Here is a 24,055-nt window from a genome sequence, read left to right as displayed (position 1 = left end):
AGACTATTCTCTCATAGAAAAGGGGTGTGAAACGGGGTATGTGAAAATAGCGTAACATTGTACCAGCCTGTTGTTCAGTAGTTGCAATGCTGTACTATAAAATGTAAAATGTATTGTTTTTGATTGTTGTGTTATCGAAATAAAAAAAAAAGAAAAAGAACAAAACAAAAAGAAGAAAAGAGAAAAGCACGATCTACTATAAACTTAACAATTTTAAAATGCAAAGAGATCATAACGAAGTCTCGGATGATGCTCAAAGAATAAACATTTCTTTAAATGACCGCTAGCAGTTTATTGGCGTGTCTACCAAGCCATCTAAAAGGACCTTGAGTTTCAGGAAATGTTAAGAACAGGTCAGCGCGTAGGCAGTTCAAATGTCTATGTTTTCTCAAAATATCCTTTTACTAGTCCGTTCACGCACGTTTTTCGGATTTCTCCTTTAGGCAATCGTTTAGTCATTTCAATGATAATAGGTATAACGAAGAAATTTTCAGAGAATATGAGTTATTTCCCTTGTAAGGTAATTGATCTTCTTTTTTAGTGCAAAATACTATTTCACGCTTCGGAAGTGCGATAGGCCCGTGCGAACAGGTGGAGAATCTGTGCCACCACCGCAAGAAATCCCACACTAACTGATTCATGCTGACATTTAGCGCTCTTATTACGTTCTTAAGCTTTGATTAATGCCGTCATTTAGCACATATATATGCTTCAATTGACAGCCATTCTGTTTAAATTTCAAAGCTATTCAGTTTGCCAGGCAAGGTCAATATTTCATCAGGGTTAAAAATTATGCGCTTAACAGTTCTGATTCTTCTATGCGCAGCGATGTGGAGACTGTGCTACAGTTCTCTTCAACCCGACGAAAACGGTGCGATCGGAAATGAAGACATACAAGTAGAAAAGAGGGGTAAACACAGAGACCCATGTTGGTATGGAAGATGTAGGAGAAGAAGGAGCCGAAAAGGCCTTGTAAAGAAGGTAAATTGAAAGAGTGTACTTCTGCAAAGAACGCTCTGTAAGTAACTTTATTTTGTGAAACCTGAAAGTGTTACCACTGAAAAGAGCTTTTCTTTACAATGCAGCACTGTATCTTGCGGGGGAAAATGTGATTGTAAAGATTAAAACTTCAAAGAAAAGCCATCCACTGGTATTTTTGGTTTTTTCTCTTTTCATTACTTAGCTTGCAATTTACAATTACAATTACGATTTATAAGCGCCAGAAACCCACAAGTCATAGGGCGCTTTAAAATGGTGATAAAAAATATTGAAAATATTTGAAAATGTTGAAATATTTTTCTGAACAAGGTGGTTTTAGCTTTGATTCTGAAGGCTGAATTTAAACTGAAATCTGTTAAATAATAGTTCCCTGTATTACTGGATTATTAACCTGCAAAAATAGAGACGACTGAAGCAGAAATCGACCAGAGGAAGGTTATTGTAAATGACCGTCAAACGATGCCAATATCAATATTTCTGACATGCTTTTCTTAAACGGCCAACAGCATTTTGGTTATATTAAGAAAAATATTTTTCAGATCTGTTTTCATCAATTGCTGAAAGCCAGTTTTAAGCTAAGAACTTTTCACATTGAAAAACTAAACTATTTCTCGTGAAATATACCAGATCGTATTTTGACGAGGTAGTTTGGAAGGTTTTTGAAGCCTGAATCCTCGTTAAAGCGCCGCTAGAGTCGGAAAAGGTTGAATTTGATTAAGTCATAAAACTGCCATTCGAGGTAATCTCAGATTTAATAAAAAGAAGTCTTTTCAGCTGGATAGTTTAATTAACAACGTTTAGCTTTCGAAAAAGAGGAAAATCAAGAACAAGAAGGACTGAAAAGAAGACATACAACAAACAACATTTTTTTACAACGTACGTCATAAGGCTCAGCTCACACTTTTACAAATTTTGCCATTGATGAGAAAACATATAGCACATGGCATTCTTTGCACCTAAAATAAATTAGAGAAAAAACACTTAAAAGCAACCCTGTCTTTCAGAAAGTTTTAGGTGATTTCAATTCGCTTGATTTGCCATTTAAAAGCTCATAAATTCCTTAATTATCCGATTTACCCTTTTTCTCCCTCAGAAAAGGCTTTACAATGCGTGCTAATTGCGGAAGAAGTTTTGAACTTCTCGTATTATAAATTAAATGGGCGACCTATAAAAAAGTCGTTAACTAATATATAAGTCAATCCCTTGCCTGATGTAAGCCACATGCAATATATTTATTTATTGCACCATTATTCACTGTCATTCCGACCAAAAACAATACTGAAGTTTGAAAGAATATTCCTCTCAATGCAAAACCGTCATGCTACCTTGATGTTGATGACACATGTGCAGCTAAAAATTGTAGACACTCTTGAAAGGTGTATAAAAACAAATAGAATTGCTCAAACGTTTACACTCACGCCGATTGAATCATATTGGTGCACATCGTTTTTGCGTTAGAAAACTACGTTTATCATATACACGGAGGAGGTTACACTAGATAATAGTACGGTCTCGAGTGGAAAAGCAAAAGTCCTCTCGACAGTCGTCATTGGTATGACACTATAGTTACTCTACATATAACCAAGATATTTGTTGTGAACCAGTTTCATATGAGAAAACCCTAAAAATCTCGAGGTTTAATTATAATTACGCTTTTTGTAGCTAGGGTATGGCATCACCTTCTTTTCGTTCAAAAATTAAAATAAAATGAAATAAAATAAACAAGGAAAATGATCAATTTTGAGGCCTGCGATGCTTGAGGGAAATTATCTTGATGTTTAAAAGGTCTTACGCATTTCAAATATTCATACGAATAAAAGGTTTTCTGGACAACCTGAACGTACCCGCCGGCATACTTGTTCGTTACGACTCGATTAGGAAATTCTTCAAGATTTATAACCATTTTAAAACGCACTCGGGGAGCCTAAACGTGGCCATTTTGTCATGCCCTGAACCTTAAGTTATGGCATTAGGTTATTTGAATACAGCTATAAATAATCTATTACGATCCAGTTGTCCTGCACCTTTTCTAAGCTAAATTTTCACTGGACCCTGATAATCTGCAGCCCCATTGTTTTTTTTTTCTTTTATGTCTAGAGCATTGTTTCGATGTTCAAGAGAACAAAAAAATTCTCCTAGGGAAGAAAATGGAGCTGCAGGTTATCAGAGTCCGGTGAGAATATGGCATAGAACAGGTGGAGGCGTGTTGGGTTGTGGAACTAAGTTTGCCTATCCGTACGTTTAGGTGTTGCGTTACACGTATTTGAGGTTTGCATGGATTGGTATTTCATACAAGGTCATAATAGCAAATATTTTCACAGTTTAAGAATACAAAAACAACCCTACACCGATGAAATAGCTCAAAAAATTCTACAAATATGTGAAAAGATGTTCATATTCTAAACTAATGACATTGGAGCTTGAGATTACACTTTAAAAATTACGCAATTCATATCCGCTAGTTGAAGGTGATGCAGAAATAGTTTTACCCTATCTAGAGCGGCCTCGTTTGGTCCTTTGGGGTCGGAGGCTAGGATGGGAGGGATTCCACACAATTCCAAGAGTATTGAAGCTATGACAATGAAACTTAGAGGTTAGATAGTACATCCATGGCGTGTTTCCTTCGAGGTCAACAATGTGCAGTGATGACGTCACATAACGTGGCAATTATGTCATTATTTCTAGACGGCGTCCATCTTGGATCTTCCATCTTGAATTTCATGATTTCTTCAAAAAATTCGAAAAGCCCTAAAAGTTAACAATTAAGTTATAATTAACAATTAAATTATGAGCTCGGGATTTCTTTCGCGTGATAGCTGATGAGGGTGCAGCCCGAATCAGCTAACACGCGATAGAAATCGAGAGCGAATAATCTAATTGTTTTAGTATAAATCTTCTAGTTGTTAAAAACTAAACAAGTAAATTATCTATTTCCTCATCGCAGACAGATACTTCGAAAACGCGACGAAGCGGCCGCCATTTTGTCGAAAACCGCTACTCACTATCTATCACAGAATAGATAGCGAGTAGCGTAGCAAGTCAGAAAACGCATTCGTGATAGAACAATAGTAGATTTATACTAAAAACAAATAGAAAAACACTAAAATCATGAGCACTGGCCTGCCACACAAAATCGTTCCCAAATAAATGACAAGAGACGTTTGACGGTGCTTGCCTACTTATTAAGGTGGCTCAATAGGGTTACCAGTGATACTTTGACGCGCGCTGCTGTTCTACATTGAAAGTAGGTTTTTCGTTTCTCTCTATGCCAATTCTCTCAAGCATGCGTGAACTTTAAAACAAGGGACCTGTTTCCCACTCCTCCTCCCCCCTCCCCCCCCCCCCCCCCCCCCACACACACACACACACACACGTCCTCCCTGGTCTAGATAGGCATCCAAAGGGGAATTTGCATATATGGACTTGGAAATATTTGGGATCGAGACACTTCCCTATATTTACCCTCTTAAGGTTACAATAAGGTGTATACTGATGGTAATGCTGCCTTTGTTGTTCACAGGGGATTCAGTATCAAAGGGAACAAATGCAAGGCATGGACACACAACAAACAGGTCACGACAAAGCGTTTTTCTACGAGGATGTTGACGAAGAGCTCTGAAAATCAATTTTCCCAGCTTAAAAGTTGTGAAAGAAGAGTGTAAAATAAAATTACGGAGTGTCATCGGATGAAACTTATTATACCGTATCGTTCATTTTTTTTAGTTAATTCACAGAAACTAGGATATGGTAGAAAGTTAACAATAAACACTAAACTCCTGTCCAGAAAAAACTGTGAATCAGGTTTTTCCGTGAACCGTACTCATTCATGTCCAGTAGAAAAAAGTCGCTGTGTATGACACCTGTATTTTGTGAAGTAAATTTACGTTGCAACAGCCCGTTTTATAACGTGTAAACATCCGCTGCTGTTCATTTATTTGTTTCGTTTTTGTTTGTTGTTTTTTCTATTGAAAAACAAAAAGCAAAACGGGAACACTCCGTAACGAGAAGTTCGACTGTATGAATATTTTTGTATTAGTCATCCAGAGTTAATCAGAATAAGTTTGTAACTGGAAACTTAAAAGTTCTTTAGGACGTCTCGGATGCCGATTTGCCCTCAACTATTGTGATTTGCTATTAAGATTCAAAACAGTGGTCCCTAAATGAGTTGCTAATTGTGCCCGGAAGAACTCCAGGTACAACAGCTAAGTTTGGTGGCTTTATGTCCAGTCCCGTATATAAAAAACTGTGTTTAATGTCCAGTTTCCCTTCCACCATGATAATAGGGTGCTTAAGCAACAACAGCATCTCAAAACAATAGGTTAAATAAGCAAAAACAATCCCTCTGCACGTGCGTTTTGAATTTTTGCACATTTCTTTGCCGTCCTCTGAAAAAGCAACAACGTTTAAAGACCAAATTCGAGGTTTTGTGGAGAACGTGGGCACTCGACGGTGATATTTTTAATCTCTTCCTTAACTCGAACGTCGCGCCTGCCAATTTGGTTCCTGGGTAGTTTGCTGTTTTTGTGCAAGTTAGATGGGTTGAAATAATCGCGAAGTAGCACAAATAAAATGAAGTAATATTTTCAAGTAACGTTTTCGGTCATCGCCGTTGTCGTTGCTTAAGCTCTCTTGATGTTATGATGTACAAAATCTTGCTCGGTGGTATACCTGACTACCTGTCATCCAAATTTATTTCTCGTGATGATAGCACCGCTAATACGAGTTAAGAAACTAAGAATAAATTAGCCCTTCTAGAACCACGCACTGATTATTTTAAGAAAAGCTTTAGTTAAAGTGGAGCGGTATTATGAAATAGCTTACCTTTAGAACTATCTGTCTGCCTGCCTGACTGTCTGTCTGTATATCTGTCATTCTATCTATCTATCAATCAATCTATCTACATATCTATTACCCTCCACCCTACTCCAAATCGCCCTCCCCAGTACCTGACTTACCCCCGCAGGTTAAGATATTGGAGTTAATAGCAACGATTCTTGCCTGTTATATAAATCGACAAAAGCCAACAGATTTGTCACAAATTTACATTCTGCTCACTGCCATATTCAGTTACCACAATATTGCCAAAGCGTCGAGTGTATAAATAAGGCGCAAAATAATAAACAGCAGGTTTGGCTTGGATATAGCCAAATTTTATAAATTGTTTCTTTCTTACTGCCCCCGATTTTACACCTCAATGACTTTGTTTTAATCATGCTGTGAAGTGTGAAAGGAATCGGAAAGTGTATAAACAGTGCAAAGGACAGGTACCAGAACCTTGATTCAACATTAATTCCCCGCTTTTTTCTCGACCTCTTTCGCACAGTTCAAGGCAGGCGTTGTGCTAGTTTCGAGGCTAAAGTCATGACATATTCACCATGATTTTCTAAGTCTTGAACACAGTTGTTATTTCAGTTAGGGTCACTTTCAAGGCCACCACTGTATTTTTCATCATTAATATTAAACGCGTCCAACGGAGCTTAACGTTATTCTCACGGAATCGAAACTTAATTATATTTTAGATCCGGTCGACAGCTGATCAGCCGCAAGGGCAGCTTCGGAAATTCCACAAACATAGTAAACCTTCTTGGGTCTTTTTGGTGATATTCCGACGTCTTTGGAAGACATTTGACCCACACACCCACAGAGGTAGCTAAAAAAAACTTATAACTTGTTTCGATATCAGTTTTAATGGTAACTTTTAGATATTTAAAAACGTATCTTTTCACTTGGCCTCGTGAGAAGGAAAAACTTAATTTCTGTAAGCGGAAAGTTTTAAGTGTTTCGTTCACGGGCGCTCCCTGTCGCCGTTAAGTCGATTCACAATTTCGATGAGGCTAAAATGCAAGTTATTAGTTTATCTTAGTTTTTATGGTTAATTTAATACAATTTTTACAATTCAATAGCGCATTTTTTAACGTTGTTTCACCAGAGCAAATTCCGAGCGATGACCTTATTTGACAGAATTCAAGAAAGCGCATTCGAATAGCTTCATTGATAAAAATTGAACAGCTTGTCAGTTACGCGATCCACTATTAACTGAATTTGGCTGCATTTGTAGGGGTACAGGTTTCAATTTGTTTATTTAACGACATCACAAATGGTTTTTGACACTATCATTTCACTAATAATTGTTCAAGACGATATGATTCACAGTTCATCTCCATATCCAATGCGTTAGCGATTGCATGTCTTAAAATTAAGGAAGCTGTTTGAGGGTTTTTCATTGTTGTAGTGTTTGTGAAAAGATGAAAGGTTACAGAAAATTCTATCTGATCGTGTGGGTAAACTATAAACATTTTTGTAACTCTTTTGTTCGTCAGTACTTTAAGGCTAGTTCTGACATCATAGCGGTTTCCTTTGCGACAGTTCAGCTCCACAGAAAGGGCCCCGAAATTTCAGTGTTTTTTTTTTTTTTTTCAATGAATTCAATAACTAAGTCGGTGATCTACCGTTTTAATTCTTTTTTGAAAATCCCCCTAATAGTCCAGTCATTTTATGAAGAAAATTCGCTCAACCTGCCACTAATTGCAACAGAAGGCATTTCAACGGTTTTAGACTCAGAAATGTATCCTTAATAACATACCAAAAGTCCCAAAAAATCCCATTAGGGGAAGTTACCAAAAAACGGGATTTATTACGAAGTTCTGAGAACCGTTTTACGACGGCATGGGAACGAGGCTGCCTTACGCTTTTTTTTTATAACGCGCGTGTAAAGATCTTAAAGTTAATAAAATGCAATGAAATTTCGTGTTTAAATGTTCAATTTAATGTGTTCCTAATACTTTAAGTAACAGAAGACATTGTTTTGGTGAAAAAAAAAACTGCTCTAGCGAAACGCTTAATATGTTGGTGAAACTTTTAAGTCTGGTTTTTTGGGTAGAGTGTTGTTTTGTTTTGTTTTTGTTTTCAAGTTTACACTTGTCGAACTGATTTTGTCTAGGTTAAAAAAATAACAATTTAATTTAAATATGTTGTACATTATTGTGGGAAAATAAAACGTTGCGGGTTCACTAGAAGTCGGTCTTGCAGGAGCTGGCGCCTTCGCTGTTACACATGTACATTTCACTCCGGAATGTTTGTGCTTGCCTTGCACGTTTGTAATATTTCTGTCGAGCAAAATGGCTAGAAGACGTGATTCTGCAATGTTCAGTTCTGGTAAGACACACTCAAGAGTACCCACAATATTCTTTAGTTCTGATAACAGTAAATTGAATTAAATTCACTTTTCGATCAATCCTTCTTCACACTAAACATGTGTCTTCGGAAAGAGTCGACCTGCATGAATAAATAAAACATACACAAACACCGAGATCATTACAAAAGATACAGACACGTAAATCCTGTTAATTGCGATTCTTTAGAAAAAGACATTGCACACCTTGCGGAATATTTTCAATCAGATTTCTGATATTTACACAACGGAAAAACATGCAAGTACACATCAAGTGACCAGTGTACGCGATTCCGATGTCAAATATTCTTACAAAGCATTTCGTAAAAACAAAGTAATTTGATAAACATTTCTCAATTAAAAACTTTAGATGTCAAAGCCATCAGTTAACTACAACAAGTTAGGGGCTGCAGCTGTGCTGAAAAGCGCCCAGTCACGTTTTATTTTCCCGTACAGTTTGTGGTCAGTAATAATTTTTCCCGCGAAACTCCCAACCGGATTGAAGTCCGCGGGAAATTGCATACAGACAAATCTATAGAAAAATTAGAAAGAAGCAGTACTACTTCTTGCATAATCATGTCGTTAAACCTGCGCTAGCTAAATTTTCTGCCCCCAAAAATAAATTTCTGATTTTTTTTGTTTGTTTTGTGTTTTTGTTTTTTTTTTTCACGAAAATTTTTCGAAAAACATAATATTTTCTAGCATATTTCATTGAACAAAAATTGCATCCAAAACCGCGACAAGGTCTATTAAGTATGCTTGGTACATTCTAAGTTGCATCCTAATTATTTTTTAGACCATCAAGAATCCTAAAATGGATGGCGAAATCACTTGCGCAATTTGCCAAAAATCACTTGATAACGTAAAGGACGTCGTAACTCTTTGTGAGAAGGGAAGGGAGGGTATTAACCGGGCAAGCATAGAGCGCAATGACATCATTCAACCTGCTCCGGTCAAAAGGTACACTAAACATACCGCCGCACATACTGCCACTCAACTAACATCACCAGAGCTAAGAAACAGGAGAGTGCCATTTCACAATTATCAAGTAGCCGCCGTTCTTTTGATCGCAAGACTGAAAAGTCTTTTAACTTTAGAACTGACTGTTTATTCTTTGAAACGAAAGTTGATTTCGAGGAACCTGAAAAGAGAAGACAAGGGGGTGGGTTCAGTGTTCAGGGTGACAACCCTCGAAACTAAAGATACTGTGTAACAGACCTGTTCCGAAAAGAAAGATGAGTGGGCAGAAGTGGTACATGTTCATAATTTGCCAGCGGCCGATGCCATTTATCATCAGGCGTGCAGTGTGAACTTCAGGACCAAAAAGCAAATCCCACTGCTATTTGCCTCAGAACATCCTGGTCTTAAGAAAAGAAAAACTGGACGAATTTTACGAAAACCCGTCAAATCAGGTGCGTACCCATGGGAGGGTTCCAGGGGACCGAAACCCCCTAAACGAAACCAGCTTTTGCGCGCAGGTATAGAAAAGGAGGCTGCCGATACAAAGAAAACAACGCTTTTGAGTCTACGCGATGGGTCGAAAGGCATGAAGCATACGAGGCATTATTTGACATGTTACCTTCTATCGTCAAGACACTTGAGGCCATCTCCCATGAACGACTGTTCCAAATCCAGTACAGCAACACTACATGGAACTGGAATAGTGAAAGTCGAAATGAAGCGTGTTCGCTTTTAAATGCCGTATTGAGATTTCCCTTCCTCATCACTCAAGTTACTGCTATGAAGTACTTATCGTTCGTAAAGCCCCTGAGCATTAGGCTACACTGAGAAACACGACATTGATGTGTACGAGGCATACCGCCAAGTTGATGACCTCAAAGGCGACCTCAAGCTATCCTGAGAGCAGATTAACACCCAGTTTTAACAATGGCTTGAGACAGCTGCTACTCTTTGTGCAAGAAAAGTCGACATCGAACCCTTTATTCCAAGGCCGACAGGAGCATCGCAGTAACGTGGGACGTGGAGGCAACGACGCCCGAAGAGAATTTCAAGAGAGCTCTTGCAATTCCCTTGCTAGATCACTTAGCTTCCCAGAAGGACTACTATCTCGATCAGCTCAAAGATGCACTTCAGTTTTATTGCCTCAGGTCACCGACTTTGAACTCCTCCGTTGCGCCGAAAATAGCTGCAATCTTCACTACACAACGCGGTTAAAACCCTGGCCCCAGTTGTTCAAAGGCCGGATAACTTTATCCAGTGGATAAGTCACTATCCGACAGTTTCATTCTGTGCAAAGATTTCAGTATTTCCTCGTGCACAAGCAAATATGCACACTCTAACCACTGCTTAGTGGGGGAATGTACGAAAACCGTGCACAACATTTAACGTGAAGTATATTTTAGACGCTGAAGAGTGCCTTATCCAGCGGATAAAGTTATCCGGCCTTTGAACAACTGGGGCCTGGCTAAATGCGACCATGATTTCTATCCCAAGACTCACAAGTTGTAACGAATCCTCTGCACCCTAGTAACCTCTTCAGAATGCCAATCTTTTAGCCGATTGTAGGCTCACTTATAGGCAACTATGTATAGTGAACGAGAGTTTTCCCTTGCTGTCATAAACATCCACTATGACCACGCAGGGTGTTGACGTTGTTGTTGTCATTGAAATTTTGCCTAAAAACACCCGCAACGCGTGTTTCTCGCTGACCTTCTGTCTACTGATCGAGAAATAATAACAGAATCTTAAAAAAAAAAACTGTAAAAGAGCAAAACGTACTAGTTGACACGTCAAGAAATGCCTCTTCTAGTGACACGCGTATGCCTTCTGAACGGCTGTATAATTGAACTTCCTTGAGTGACTGATTTCCGACGAGTTAGAAATTAAAACGTGCGTACGTACGTGTGAAATTTTCCTTGATAGTATTGCGAAAGCCTATTTTATTTTTGTCAGACATATCTTGTTTATCAGTATCATTGAAAACCAGGGTACTGTTGGACGATAATGAAATGTTACAGGATGTCTTTAGTACAGACCTTTCTAAGCGAAAATTTGAAATACTGTATGGCTTTGAGCTTAATTTAGCTTATACACGTACTAGGTAAAGTTATCTACAAGGTGAAAGTTCGCAGAAGTATCTGAAGTAAAATTGATCAAATTTGGATGAATTGAGTGCATATCGGGAGATAAATAAGCAGAATAAAACCAACTTCTGGTTATTAGCCTCGTTTCCATGTTGCACCAAATCGGGAGTTGTTAGTCATTAAAATTTTGACATGTTCCCGTGCTTGGATCCTTTGGGACTTTTAGCATGTTCATCTAGATACCATTCCTTAATGATTGGCGAAGAGAAACCTTCTGTTGCAATTAGTGGCAGGTCCAGCCACAAAATGACTGGACTATAAATCTTTAACTCCTCCAGCAATGTGACTGAATACGTTATCCAGTAGACCAGTGACGTCAGAGAGACCCAGGGAATCAAACACCACTGAGGAAACTCAAACTTCCAACGACCCTAATTGGACCTTGAGGAGTTGAAATTAGATAGGTGAGGTCTCTCTGATGTAACTGGTGTGTTTTACACTACACATAAACCAAATTCTACTTGATAAATTTCTTCCAAATGTTTTTATTTGAAGTGGCTTCCTGAATTTTTGATACATGCAAAATATCAAGATAGCCCATTTAGATAGCTTATATTTATTTTTGAATGTCATTTCCTGTAACCAGACCAAAATTGTAGTATCAGCATTTTTAACCCAACATTCTGGAAAAAATTCCCCCTTACCGTGTTAATTGGTCGTTTATCCTTTTTAAAGCGTGAAACTAGAGGTAAGCTTGAAAGGGATGGCCTTGCAGTGGGTACCTCAAATGACTTAGCTTTCCACGATAATTAGTGCAACCTTAGGGTTGGAACATCCGACCAAGTTTATACGGTTTCAGCTATACCATGAAATTCCTTGGGTCCACGCTCACGGCCGAAATGAATACAGAACTAAAACAAAGAAAATAATGTAAAAAGTTATAAAAAAGTAATCCAAAAGTACGGCGTGGAAAATTCAGTTATTTGTAACTCAATTGTTGTCTGTGACTATTCACGCATAGAGGCAACAAGCCTCCCCCTAGCCTAGCCAATGCGTGACTCAAGGCGAGTTAGGCCATTTTCTAGGATCACAAGTGAGCTCATACATGCTGCTGGGCAGAGCTAAGATTAGCATTCTCGCATGATTTGTAACCTGTTTCTTTTTTTCTGCTAGGAATCTTCAGATATGCTGAGATACCCGACTGCCATCATTGCCTTACTTCATATCTGCTTTCCTGACGGAATTTCAGGTTTGTTAGTCAATCTAGAGTTTTGAATTCTTTTGACGGCATGTCAGTGGCAAGGTGACGATTTAACAGTAGATTACATTAAAATTTGATTATTATGCATCAGTCAATTCCAGCAGTGCCCATCCCCCCCCCCCCCGGGCAACCCCGGGGCATTTGCTCACGTTGTAAGTCCCGGCGGTGGGGCATTCGTAATTTTATCGCGGCCCGGGGGCTGGGCATTTGCTTACCCCGGGGCGACCCCCAGGCATTTGACACACGTGTTTTCGAAAGTGCCATGGAGGAATTGTTGAAGATTGGCTAGTCCGTCAGGGACTAGACAAACTTGTGGATGTTTTTAAAGGCATGTTTTCTCAATTTTAGATATTTCATTACTTGTAAGCATATAAATCTAAAAAGCATCAACTTGAACTATATTTTGTTTACCACATATCGAGAGATCGGAAACAATCAACGTGGACACGACTACAGCTGTATTTCGCATTCGAAACCAGCCAAGCATTTTTTAAATTCACGAAAGTCAACCTGGAGTGCACTACAGTTAAGGTTTGCGAATGATGCGATCTTCAAGACAGATCTTGCGAGCTTAAAATGCAATGCATATAAAACCCCGCATAAAACGTAGCCTGCGAATACAGGCGCCTATCATCGCTCGCGGCTGGGGGCACGTCCGTCGCAATCCCAGCGCAGTTTATTAAATAATATTAAATTTTCCAAAAGCTCCCTAACATGTACTCTTGTCCTTGAAGTCCTAATACCGTTGCATTATTTTAAAATACTGAAAAGGGGAACGTTTTATTCACTGATTATAAAAAAACTGCAGTGGTATTGGAAGGCGACGATCCCGGGGGCGGGGCATTTGCCCTCTTCCTTCGTCCCCACCCCGGGGCATTTAGACAGCTTATGTTTCCCCGCCCCGAGGAATTTGCCCATTTTTTTTTTTAAATACTAATGCCCGGGGGTTAGCCCGGGGGGGGGGGGGGAAATGGCCCTGCTGGAATTGACTGATGCATTATTTTTTTTTAATCCAGCATTTTGCGGCAATTTCATTCCGTGACCATAACGACCTACCATCGTACCTAGTAACCATCAGTCGCCTGACAATGCTCTCAGTTTTCACGGGATTGTTATTCTTATCTTTTAAATTATTATTATTTTTATCAGTACTATTTTGTTTTGCGTTCTGCACTGAAGCTAATCTCGTACCCAGTCTCACCGCAGGTTTGGTTTGAGGACTGGCTTGGGGACTGTTTTGAACAGAATCATGCAAGTAACTTGTGTGAATACAGAAATGATAATATGAATATAATATGGGAACTAATTTCACTATTCCATCGTCGTAGGTGGCTACATAATAACTCTGGCCGTATTTTCCGGTCGTCCTGATCCTCAGTGGACGATACCTGTTAGTGACCCAAACTATGGGAAAATCAGTAAACTTCTGAGTCTTGCAAGAAGTAATGGCTTTGCTTATAAGCCAGATAACATGCCCGCTAGACTTGGTTACAAGGGATTCTTGATTCGAGAGGGGAACAAACAGGAATTGATCCTTGGTGGTAAAACAAGGCTTCTTCAACAAACATTGCTCGAGACTATGCCAATAGACTTGTTATTAGAAGGCAATATCCAGGAAATCAAGCAAGAGATAACTTCAGGCATAGTCAGAGTCAAGACAAATAGACAACCATCGATGTCCTCTTCATCGCCAAGTTCAAATCGTTGTGCAGCCTCTCATGTTTCTCAGAAGTGGTCTTTGAATCCTAAAGCGACAAGGTGCAACAACTGTTACAACTATGCCAATGGCAAAAGGACGGATACCTTTTCACAACCGGGTCAAGCATCTGGATACATAGTTAATAAGATGAATGGCCCTAATATAGAAGCCGCTGCAGTGAGCGATGGTTTGGTTGTTCGGAATCCCACAAGTAGGCCCAAGGAAGCAGTCAACTTTGGCACTTACGGAGCTCATCGTGTAGCGCTAGTTGTTGACCCAGGTTTGTAGTTTATAGTTATTTCATACCTACACCAATTCATTGTGACTGCCAATGTATCCTTTCCGGAGCCTCTTTTGTTCCAGCACTATTACCTCACCTTGTTATCTGTTCTCCCTTGGTGAGTTTTATCCTCACCATGTAGAACAATCGTGAATAAGGAATCCAACTAGTTTCTATTCAAGTGCCTTGGAGTCTAGAATCTAAAATGGTAATCCGTTAACCATATAACCGGAATCCGAATTCGATTCGGGAATTTTGGCAGTTGTCAGAATTCCTAATCGACAATGCGAAATACTGAGTCCAAGAGACGCTTGTATTTCCTTTCAAAAGCAATTCGTTTGTAGGTCGCCTCTTGTTACTCTCTCTGCAAGCCGAGCGTCCATCACCATATCAGCAAGCAATATAAATTTGGTCATTAACCGGCAGCTGAACCCTATCGAGCCGACGGAGGTGGAGGAGGGGCCACGTGGTTTTCTAAATATTTAACTTTTCTTTGTTCTACAGACGTGGGAGCTTCAATTTCTATCCATAGATCCAAATATCTTAGCTTATACATCCCAACCTATACATCAAATGAGCCGTATTTGTTCTGCTTACCTCTTTTCATCTTCTTTTTCTTCTTCTGCTTCTGCTTCGCCTTCGTCTTCTTCTTCAGCTTCAGCCTGCTTCTTTTCTTTCCACTTGAGTTTACCATTTCTTGAATACTTTTTTAAATGACCAAATAGTCTGATTAACAGGCTAATCTCAAAAGATGCCCTTAATTAATTGAGTTACTCAATTCTTTGTGATTTCCTAGGCTCCCCAAACAGGATGAGTGATTTCCACTGGTACCGTTTGGATAAGCTTGGGAATGTTAACATATGGTCTCACAAACCTGGTGAAGCAATCCCCACCGTCTGTGACAACGCGGGAAATGTTATCACTGATCCGAGGAAGACAGCTATGGGCCATTATAAATTTGTGTCGATTATGTATAGTGACAAGAAAAAAGTAAATATTCAAACTAATAATCCATGCATGTGAAGGAAGAATTTTCAGGCGGACACAAAATTGTCAAACTAGAAAGAACTTTACTTGTCCTAACTCTAAAATCTACTAGTCTTCGTCAGTTAATACTGTAAAAAAGCTAACAAAACAGCGAAGGTCCAAGACAGAGAAGTCGTGGCCAGGAAATTAAGGGAAAAGCAATGCAAAGAGGACATAGATAGAACTACCACAGTTAAAACTCTCTATATATCAAACACGAGGAAGAGTGTTTCATCAGAATAATCCAAACACTGAGAAGTAGGTTGAAAAAAGCCAGTATCTTAAGCTAATGGATAGCAATCGATTGACCTTTTTTTCGTGCAACAAATGTTTAGCTAATTATTGTCAACTACTGACAATCTCAGCTGAAATGTGCCAATAATGCAAGACTATTTCACGTGTTTCAGTTGTTACACCTTTACACCAACAAACTCATTAGAGAACCCTTAGAAAGAGATATAACTTGGAATAACTGTTATAACTACCATTCTCTTGAATAATTTTGTTTGGTTGTCGCACGGAATTTCCCTACCTAACAAATTCATTTTACTCCTCGCCAAACTCACTTAAAGTTAAGTGAGTATCCTTTTTCGTCAACTTGAAGCTCTAAATGCTTATGATTTGCTCAATCTCTGATACAGTGTAAAGCATTCGTTGCGGCCAAGTTAAAACTGAATACTTCTTGAAATGCTATAAAAATCAACCAGCTAACATTGCTTAACTACCACAACTAAAGCCCTCGTGATATTTTCTCATCATGCTGAGAAGAATAAATGGAAGGAAACAATGAAGAAAAGGAACAGAAAACTGGTACCTGCATTTGACTGATGTCTTCGCCTCGTTGCACTTCATAAAAATTTTCAAATTGAACTTATTATTTTTTGTTGTAGTGAATCTTCCGAAAGGAGGGTTTTGTTAGGTGTTGATGTTTTAGCTATCTTACCTGCTCATAAAAAAGGGTGTATCATTTCCGCCTACATTATTAAAAGACGGTCACGTATCTCTTCTGGAATCCGGCTCGAGTTTTCCTTTCTTATAATCAATAATAAATGCAACCGTTTGACCTGAACTGAAGAAGAAACTATTGATTTCCGTGAAAAACTGTCTTGCAGAAAGGATGGTGTTTCCCCTCAAGGTGAGCTGACTTCAGTACCGTCCTTTTAGAAGCTCTCTTTTCAATTTAAAGAGCCGGTTAGATTCTCGTTTTCGTTTTCGTTTATGCTTTGATTTCTATGTAAGAATCTATCTTGATATTTTGTTTATGATTGTACTTGACCTCTTCACACGGTCATTAATTCACTAGAAGAAAGTTGAAATAGACTCACGGAAGCTCTGTCAAGTTTTCAGGGGAAATAGAGATTATTTTATCTATTAAAAGTTCAAGGTAAGGTTATCGAGGGCTAAAGTGCTGCAATAGAATGAAAAGGGGGTCCTGGTTTAAGGGTGAATTGGATTCAAGCCATTGAGTTGAGATTTGCGTCTTGCCTGTATCAATTAGCACTTTCTAGTTATTGAGACGATATCATTCAAGTGCTTTGAAAGGAAATGTGTTAACACGGAGAAAGAAGAAAACCTGGTTTTGTTTCTTTGTCGATGAATGCATCTTTAATTAAAGTCACGTATAAAATCACAGATGAAATATAATGTAGCACTCATAGCCAATAATGGTTAACCTGCTTGACAAGCCTAAACTTGTAGCTATTTAGAAACGATTCTGCCACTCTAAATTTCAGTTGATGAAACAAGAGGAAAACATTCTCGAACAAAGAGACTAAAAGCAGATCATAAAAGATCGTAGATTATCCCGCATGGAAAAGTTTGAAACTGAACATGACTTCAATAGTCAACTGCATTTTGTTGTTCTGTTCCATTAAATTATGATGGGCCGCGAATACTTAAATTACCATATGGTTGGCAAGATAGTTTGTTCGGTTCTTCTACCAAAAGGCTGCTAGTTATGAATGCACCTTGGGAAGGGACTCGTAAGGCAATGTGCGGGAAAAAAACGTGACTGAGACTTGGTTCGCGCCATAGGCATTAATGGCCCGATTTATACTAGAGGCGGATAATTTGTCTGGACGAATTATCCGTCCGGTCGTTTAATCCGTCTAGTATAAATACGGGACGAACTATAAAACAGTATTAGTTCGTCTCATAGTTCGTCTCGTTTATACTTGGCGGATTATGCAAGTCGCGAGAAACTGGCGCGAGGAAAAGGAATGGGTACAAGTCAAATTGTCGAGTTGGGGCCATCTTTGTTCTCTGGCCTTTGTTGAGGTACTTCGTTTATGCGAACACATTTTTTATCCTACTGCTAAGAGACCGCTGGCTTTATGTAACGAGTTGTTGATTCTGGCATCTAAGTTCGTCTGTCCCTGCATTTATACACACAGACGGATCATAAGTCCTGACGGATTATCCACCTTAGTTCGTCTACCAAGACGAACAAAGCAGATAGTTCGTCTTGACGGATAATTCGTCTGTTGCCCGTTTTTATACAAGGACGGATTATCAGACGAACTAGAAAATTCTTGCCTAAGTTCGTCCAGACGGATTATCCGTCTTTAGTTTAAATCTGGCCAATATCTTACGTTCCACCAAGCCTAAACCCTATTCAACCTCCAGCAGACTTGCAACTTTACCCAAAATTTATCTAGGAACAATTTGTAAAACAATTGGTTGCTCGCGTGACTTGACGTTTCCATGGCAATATAATGTTGACAGCCTAAACCCAGGCTTAATAGAGTTAACCTCTTCACAAACACGTATCCAGATACCAATTTGATTAAGTACAGTCCATATTGCAATATGATATCAAGCAAACTGAACCAAAAGGCCATGTTCCTTAAAATATTTGCAATTACTAGTCCATTACGTTCTAACAAAACCCCCTTAGTGTTTGAGCAACGTTCAGTGTAACCTTATTCACTGACTTGGAGCTGTTGTTCCATAAACTGATTTGTTCAAGAGCCTCACAGATTCTCGCTTGAGGGCGTTTCATTGCACCGCTGCTTTTGACTTGTTGTCGAAAAGCTAAACATATCAGTCAACCAGCGACCTTGATGATTTTTTCCTTCGCATCATGCTGAGAACAATAAATCGAATTAACAATGAAGAAAGGAACAGAAAACTGGTACCTGAATTTTTATTGATTTTTTTTGCCCCTTTGTTCATCGTGAAATGAAAAGAAAATATTGCATTCAATTTTTTTTAAAAAATCTGTTTTCTGAGGAAAGAGTATTATCACAGAAAGTAGAGTTCCTTCAGGCCTTGCGCCCGCTCTTAAAAGAGGAAAACCTTAGTGTAAAATTTCCCCTTGGTGGTGATTTATTCAAAAGCAGGTGCAGGTATCTCTTCTAAAATTCGAGTCGATCGGCTCTCTTGTAATTATTAATAATAAATGTAAGCGTTTGACCTTAAGGTTAGCTCACGAAGAAACAATTTATTCTGATGAAAATTGCTTCCCAGTAAGATAGGTGTTTCCCAACAGGGTAAGATAACTTCATCGATGTCCTTTCAGAATCTCTCTTTTCTCTACATAGAGGTTACCTTTACCCTGTCCTCCTTTAGTTTTTTGTTTTGTTTTGTTTTCTAAGTAAGGATTCGACAAACCATTACTCGTTCTACTTAAGAAAACACACTCACAGAAGGGTAAATCGAGAGTTTTTTAGCTATCCATATTCTCACGTAATGTTATGGTTAAGGTTAATGTTAAGGTTAAAGGTAAAGGTATAACTGCGATAGAGCGAACAGGACCGATTCCTTCTTTTGGTTCAAATTTAAACACTTGAGTTGAAACTCACAGGTTTTCATCCAGTTAGGTTTGGTCTAAAGTGTATCATTTTAAAGAGAAAACGTAGTGAAATGGAAAAATGTCAATTGGATGTTTCTGACAGGACCAAATTGCAGCGAGTTAAAAGCTATTATACCGCAATGCGACCCGCAAATTTCAGTTGATATATATATGGCAAAAGAAAAACATGTAGGCACAAACTAAAACCAGACCGTAAAAGATTGGTGATTACCCCAAGTGGATACAATTAAAGCTGAATGTGGAAAGCAAGTAAACAGTTCAGTTCAGTTATTCAGTAGCCTACTGCTATTCCGTTCAGTTATTATTTGACGCCGAAAATTCAAATTACCATTAAACCCTCATGGACTGGCTGGAACGATATTTTGTTGGATAAATTCTGGTTATTATTTGTGCACCTTTGCAAGAAAGTCGTTTCGCACCGTGAGGCAGAAAATGTCCAACGGGACACAATGTGACTACGATAAGGTTCGTACTATATGCATTAAGATCTTGCTTACAAAGCCTTGACCTCTTCACCACCAGGTATCAAAATACTAAATTGATCTATTGAAGCTGGTATTATAGTATGCTATTGTACACATAAAACCATAAGGAATTGATGCTTAACATTGATATGCCTACCCCCATTGTCCATTGCCCTTAATTGCATAATATCTTGTACGAATTTATTGTTTGGATCTGTACAACTATTATGTTTGTAGTTATTTCATTTTGCATTGCCCATCTCCCAAAGCCACCTCCATCAGTATGTCTTCCCTCCCTCCCTCCAATTTAGCGTAATTTCGAACTTTCTCTCCTTAGAACAGGAATTTATATTCAGATATGGTGACCTACTTCATTGTCATAATTGCCTTGCTACAAATGTACCTTCTTGATGGAGTCTCAGGTTTGTTGATCTAGTTATGTAAAATTCTCTAACCCGTTGCCATGTTACGAAAATCTTCTTGTTCGTTCAATAGTTGTCTTCTGCACATGCGTGACTTTTCGTTTTATTTCTCGAAAGACGTAGAATAAGGAACTTGGTAGTCTTTGCAAAATGTAGGATGTATCTAATATTGTGTTCTATTAATTTCTTTTCAAGGGAGGCTGGCGTGGCCGAGTGGTCATAATGAAATTCCAGGGACTGGTCATTGGCTTAGCGACCATGGTATACGAGCCATTATACCATGCCCGAAAAATAGCGACCATTAAATTGTCTTCTGGTTGTTCTTGCAAAACCAAATCATCAAGATCAAGCAATATTTCTTGATTATTTTATTTTAAATGAAACAATTACTCTACTCGTTCTTGGATATGAGATGATTATAGGCAACTCGGCGAATTTATCATCGATCTCGTATCCAACGCATTGCATTTAGCAACGATGTTGATCATAAGTGGGAACTTTCTTTGTTTTGGAATTATCAGACATTCGAATATTATTGCAATAAGATATAGAGCAGCCTTAAGGACGACACGTCAACAAGCTGGCTAAGCTCTAAGCTGAATGTTTTATGTTTTCCTCCAGGGGAATTAAACGTAACCTTGGCTGTGTTTTCTGGCCGTCCCGATCCACAGTGGACGATTCGATCGACTGATTCAAGTCATAATGAAATAGCTGGACGAGTAGAGAGAGCAAAAAATGGCGGGTTTACCTACCGACCTGAAGATATGCCAGCACGGTTGGGCTACAAGGGGTTCCTAGTTCAAGACACCATGAATACGGAATCGGATCTAATTGTTGGTCCAGAGACGATGCCTCTCCAGCAGCTTCTACTGAGCACCATGCCAGAGGGCATCATACCAAAAGCCACCCTGAAGAGCGTTTCTGAGGAGATCAATCAAGGAAAGGTCTCCGCCGAAGTAAAAGTGACAAAACGCTTTGCACCTAGTTATCTCCCAAGCTGGTGGAATGGCAATCGAAATAGATTGGCAAGAAACAATTGCTACAACTACGCGAATGACAGAGCCACCGGAACCTTTGCACAACCGGGGAGAGCGTTTGCTCTTGCCAATGGCCAAATTGCAAATATAAATCAGTATAATTTGGCGATGAATGCTGCAGCGGTTCAAGCTGGTTCTGTAAATGATGGTTTGCAAGTTGTGAACGTCCCTCAAGCTCCTCAAGGTCCCTTTGCACAAAACCCCCTGCCCAGAGTCCCTAACGGACCACGCCACTTGGTGGCACTAGTTGTTAACCCAGGTTAGTAAACAAATCAAATACTGTCATTCGATGTTATTTAACTGTATCTAGCACGAGTGTTTTGGAGAAACGAAAACCTCGAATAGAAAATCTGACAGGCAGACTGACATATGTTAAGCCGTTAGATAGTTAGACATACCAGTATAAACGTGTGATGAGGAGCAAATTTCCTTGTTAGTTTTCAACAGGAAATTGATCGTTATGACCTCTCAATCCGGTGATTCCCAGGTTTTCCGTGTACCTTAATCCCGGTAACTATGCTTCATACAATTCCTTCTTCCTATTCCCCTCACATTAAAGTTCAGTTCGTTCCTTTTTTTTTTTTGTCTTTCTGCTCAGGTGTTGATTACCACTGGTACCGCCTGGATGACAATGGCAAATGGTCACATAAGCCCGGGCAAACCCGTGTGTTACAATATGATAACGCCGGCCATTACATCACTGATCCAAGGCGTGCCAATATGGGCAACTACAGATTTGTTGGTTTCATGTCTACTGATAGTCACGGAAATGCTGTTAACATCAGATGAAGCTTTTACTTCCTCTATATTGCTCCACATCATAGTGGAGTTGAAGCCAATGTAAGCGTACTTCATTCACAAGGATCGATCTTTGTAATTTGATCAATATGATAATAAAAGGCTGCTTACTCTGGTTTTAATTGTTAATTGTTTGTACCCTGTATACCGGCGCCGGTGTCTTATACGGATAGACTGGACCAATAATGATCATGTTTTTTATCCGCTTGTTTCGACAACCTGAGCTGGAGTCATTTCATGGTAAAATTTCAATAAATCAACGTTCAATTTCTTCCAAAACAAATATGAAAATTTACGTGAAATTATAAGCAACATGTTAGCATTGCTCATGACAATAACGTCCGCAGCTATGATGGTCTGATTCTTCATAAGATTAATTATGCAACAGAGATACTGAGAGTTAAGTCCGTCAATTTTGAGCGGTCGTGCGGGGTACGCATACAGACGTTCAAAATCAGCCAGAATACCACATATGTAGCATCACCTTAAGAACAAACTTGTTTGCCTTCCAAACCAAGATGGCGCCCGAAACCATGAGAAAGTATAAAACAAGAGAGGATGAATTAATGAACCATTTTCTGTTTGTGTCCGCAGCTGTTTGATTAATTGCAAATTGATCTTCATTATTTCAACGACCTTCAACAGCCTTTGGCCTTACTCGAAATTTGAGAACTTCCTTCAATTTCCTTGTATTAGAAAATAGCGAAAAACAAATAGGAACGATTGAGTGTTATTCAGAACCTCTCTCCGGAATGGCCGAACAATCATTCAGAGTCTCGAGTTAATCTTATAACCACCTTGTATGATTTATAAACAGCATTCAGATTTTTTTTAACAACTTACAATTGAATAGTCACATTTGCTGATCAGTTCTACTCTTATGCCGGCTGCTGTGGGCCATAAAGTCATAAGAATAAGGGCTATAATCCGCGGGCTCTAAAGCAAAAAGCCGCACAGTTTCCTTTTGTTATTTTTCAAAAAAATCAAAATCAAAAAATTGTTGTCAGTTAGTTGCTGGAGGTCGAAATAGGCTCTGTCTCGCCCACCATGTACAGTGAAGCTTAATATTGGTGCTTATTATCATGACAAATTTTCACGACTTTAATTTGTTTTGAAAGTAAAGTCTATTTCTCATCCACCAATAAGTATGTCAGTGGTTTTACTTGGACTACACACTAGTCTACAAACTGGGTAAAAGCGTTCTTTTCAGGAGGTACATTTACTGTAATTTGACGGCTTTAAATCAACTAAACCATTGTTAAGTTGCAATTGGTCAAATGAAACTGAAGTAAGCATATGGGCAAAGGCAATGGAATAATCAGTTTCGTACACTAACAAGCTATCTTATAACTGAAAAGCGCCCTAGGCTAAAAAATGTCCCATATGAACACTGACCATCTCACTAACTGTCAGCGTTTTCAAAGCCCTTGAGAAGCACACAACTTTAGATGAAATTAACGCTGCATTTTAATGTTTAACAAAAGCAACTATTGCTATATTAAGAATTCGAATGAACGTCTATAGAAAAATAATTAACTTTTTTTTTAAATAAATTCTAAGTGTTCTGAATCATTAAAGTACCAACTTTGACATTCTAAACTTTTTTCATTTAAATTAAAGCACATATACGATAATTAATCAGTTCTTTCAATATTTTGGAGAACGAATTTTCAGTATTTTCCTATTTTTATTTTACTTTGGGTACTCGTCATTTTAGCAGGGAAGTGTTCAGTTAACAAAAAACATGAACGACAAGTGCCATGTTTCGGATATGGTTTTTCAAACTAATCGGGCTCTGTTTATGTTTTGTTCCTTTTATTATTTCCAAATTTTAGTTTTCAACAATGCACCATAGAAGACTGTGACCCCGTTTAAGGCTTCAAAGTTTGAAAAGTGCAACACATACAAAAAAAAATGTTTGCAATTTCTGGTCCATCAAGTCATTACAAGACCCCCTTAGAGTTTGAACATCATTCCGTGTAACCTATTTCGCCGACTTGGAGCTGAATTTGTTCATACAAGGTCTTCGCCGAATGTCAT

General features: G+C 38.7%; 2 protein-coding genes and 1 long non-coding RNA gene across 5 annotated transcripts; all 3 read left to right on the top strand.

Moving 5' to 3' along the window:
- Nucleotides 1-721: 721 nt before the first annotated feature.
- Nucleotides 722-4,695, top strand: LOC146473718 (uncharacterized). Its single transcript, XR_014866259.1, has 2 exons — nt 722-981; nt 4,520-4,695. It is a non-coding gene; the product is annotated as an uncharacterized LOC146473718 (long non-coding RNA).
- A 1,836-nt stretch (nt 4,696-6,531) lies between these two features.
- LOC146473717 (uncharacterized) lies at nt 6,532-16,254 on the top strand. Of its 2 annotated transcripts, XM_085117588.1 has the most exons (5): nt 6,532-6,645; nt 11,553-11,678; nt 12,388-12,463; nt 13,804-14,454; nt 15,251-16,254. In XM_085117588.1, the coding sequence occupies exons 3-5, from the start codon at nt 12,400-12,402 to the stop codon at nt 15,475-15,477; spliced, it is 942 nt and encodes a 313-aa protein (XP_084973714.1). In that variant the 5' UTR covers nt 6,532-6,645; nt 11,553-11,678; nt 12,388-12,399; the 3' UTR covers nt 15,478-16,254. The 2 variants fall into 2 exon arrangements, with proteins under 2 accessions (XP_084973714.1, XP_084973715.1); XM_085117589.1 differs by lacking the exon at nt 11,553-11,678 and having other exon boundaries at nt 6,555-6,645.
- A 303-nt stretch (nt 16,255-16,557) lies between these two features.
- Nucleotides 16,558-22,106, top strand: LOC146473716 (uncharacterized). 2 transcript variants are annotated; one of them, XM_085117586.1, is made up of 4 exons: nt 16,558-16,615; nt 20,096-20,180; nt 20,802-21,476; nt 21,816-22,106. In XM_085117586.1, the coding sequence occupies exons 1-4, from the start codon at nt 16,598-16,600 to the stop codon at nt 22,004-22,006; spliced, it is 969 nt and encodes a 322-aa protein (XP_084973712.1). In that variant the 5' UTR covers nt 16,558-16,597; the 3' UTR covers nt 22,007-22,106. The 2 variants fall into 2 exon arrangements, with proteins under 2 accessions (XP_084973712.1, XP_084973713.1); XM_085117587.1 differs by lacking the exon at nt 16,558-16,615 and adding an exon at nt 18,915-18,971 and having other exon boundaries at nt 21,816-22,105.
- Nucleotides 22,107-24,055: the final 1,949 nt, after the last annotated feature.

This window comes from Pavona decussata, unplaced genomic scaffold, assembly GCF_977016875.1.
Source record: "Pavona decussata unplaced genomic scaffold, jaPavDecu1.1 SCAFFOLD_92, whole genome shotgun sequence".
In the NCBI taxonomy this organism is placed as follows: Eukaryota; Metazoa; Cnidaria; class Anthozoa; order Scleractinia; family Agariciidae; genus Pavona; species Pavona decussata.
The sequence above is the reverse complement of the archived record's forward strand: the minus strand, read 5'-3'. Positions and strand labels throughout refer to the sequence as shown.

Bases quoted from the DNA above. Each gene is read 5' to 3' on its own strand.
- LOC146473717 (XM_085117588.1), top strand. From the start codon at position 12,400: ATGCTGAGATACCCGACTGCCATCATTGCCTTACTTCATATCTGCTTT. The intron at 12,464-13,803 runs GTTTGTTAGTCA...CCATCGTCGTAG, and splicing joins CTTTCCTGACGGAATTTCAG to GTGGCTACATAATAACTCTG. The intron at 14,455-15,250 runs GTTTGTAGTTTA...GTGATTTCCTAG, and splicing joins AGCGCTAGTTGTTGACCCAG to GCTCCCCAAACAGGATGAGT.
- LOC146473716 (XM_085117586.1), top strand. The intron at 20,181-20,801 runs GTTTGTTGATCT...GTTTTCCTCCAG, and splicing joins CCTTCTTGATGGAGTCTCAG to GGGAATTAAACGTAACCTTG. The intron at 21,477-21,815 runs GTTAGTAAACAA...CTTTCTGCTCAG, and splicing joins GGCACTAGTTGTTAACCCAG to GTGTTGATTACCACTGGTAC.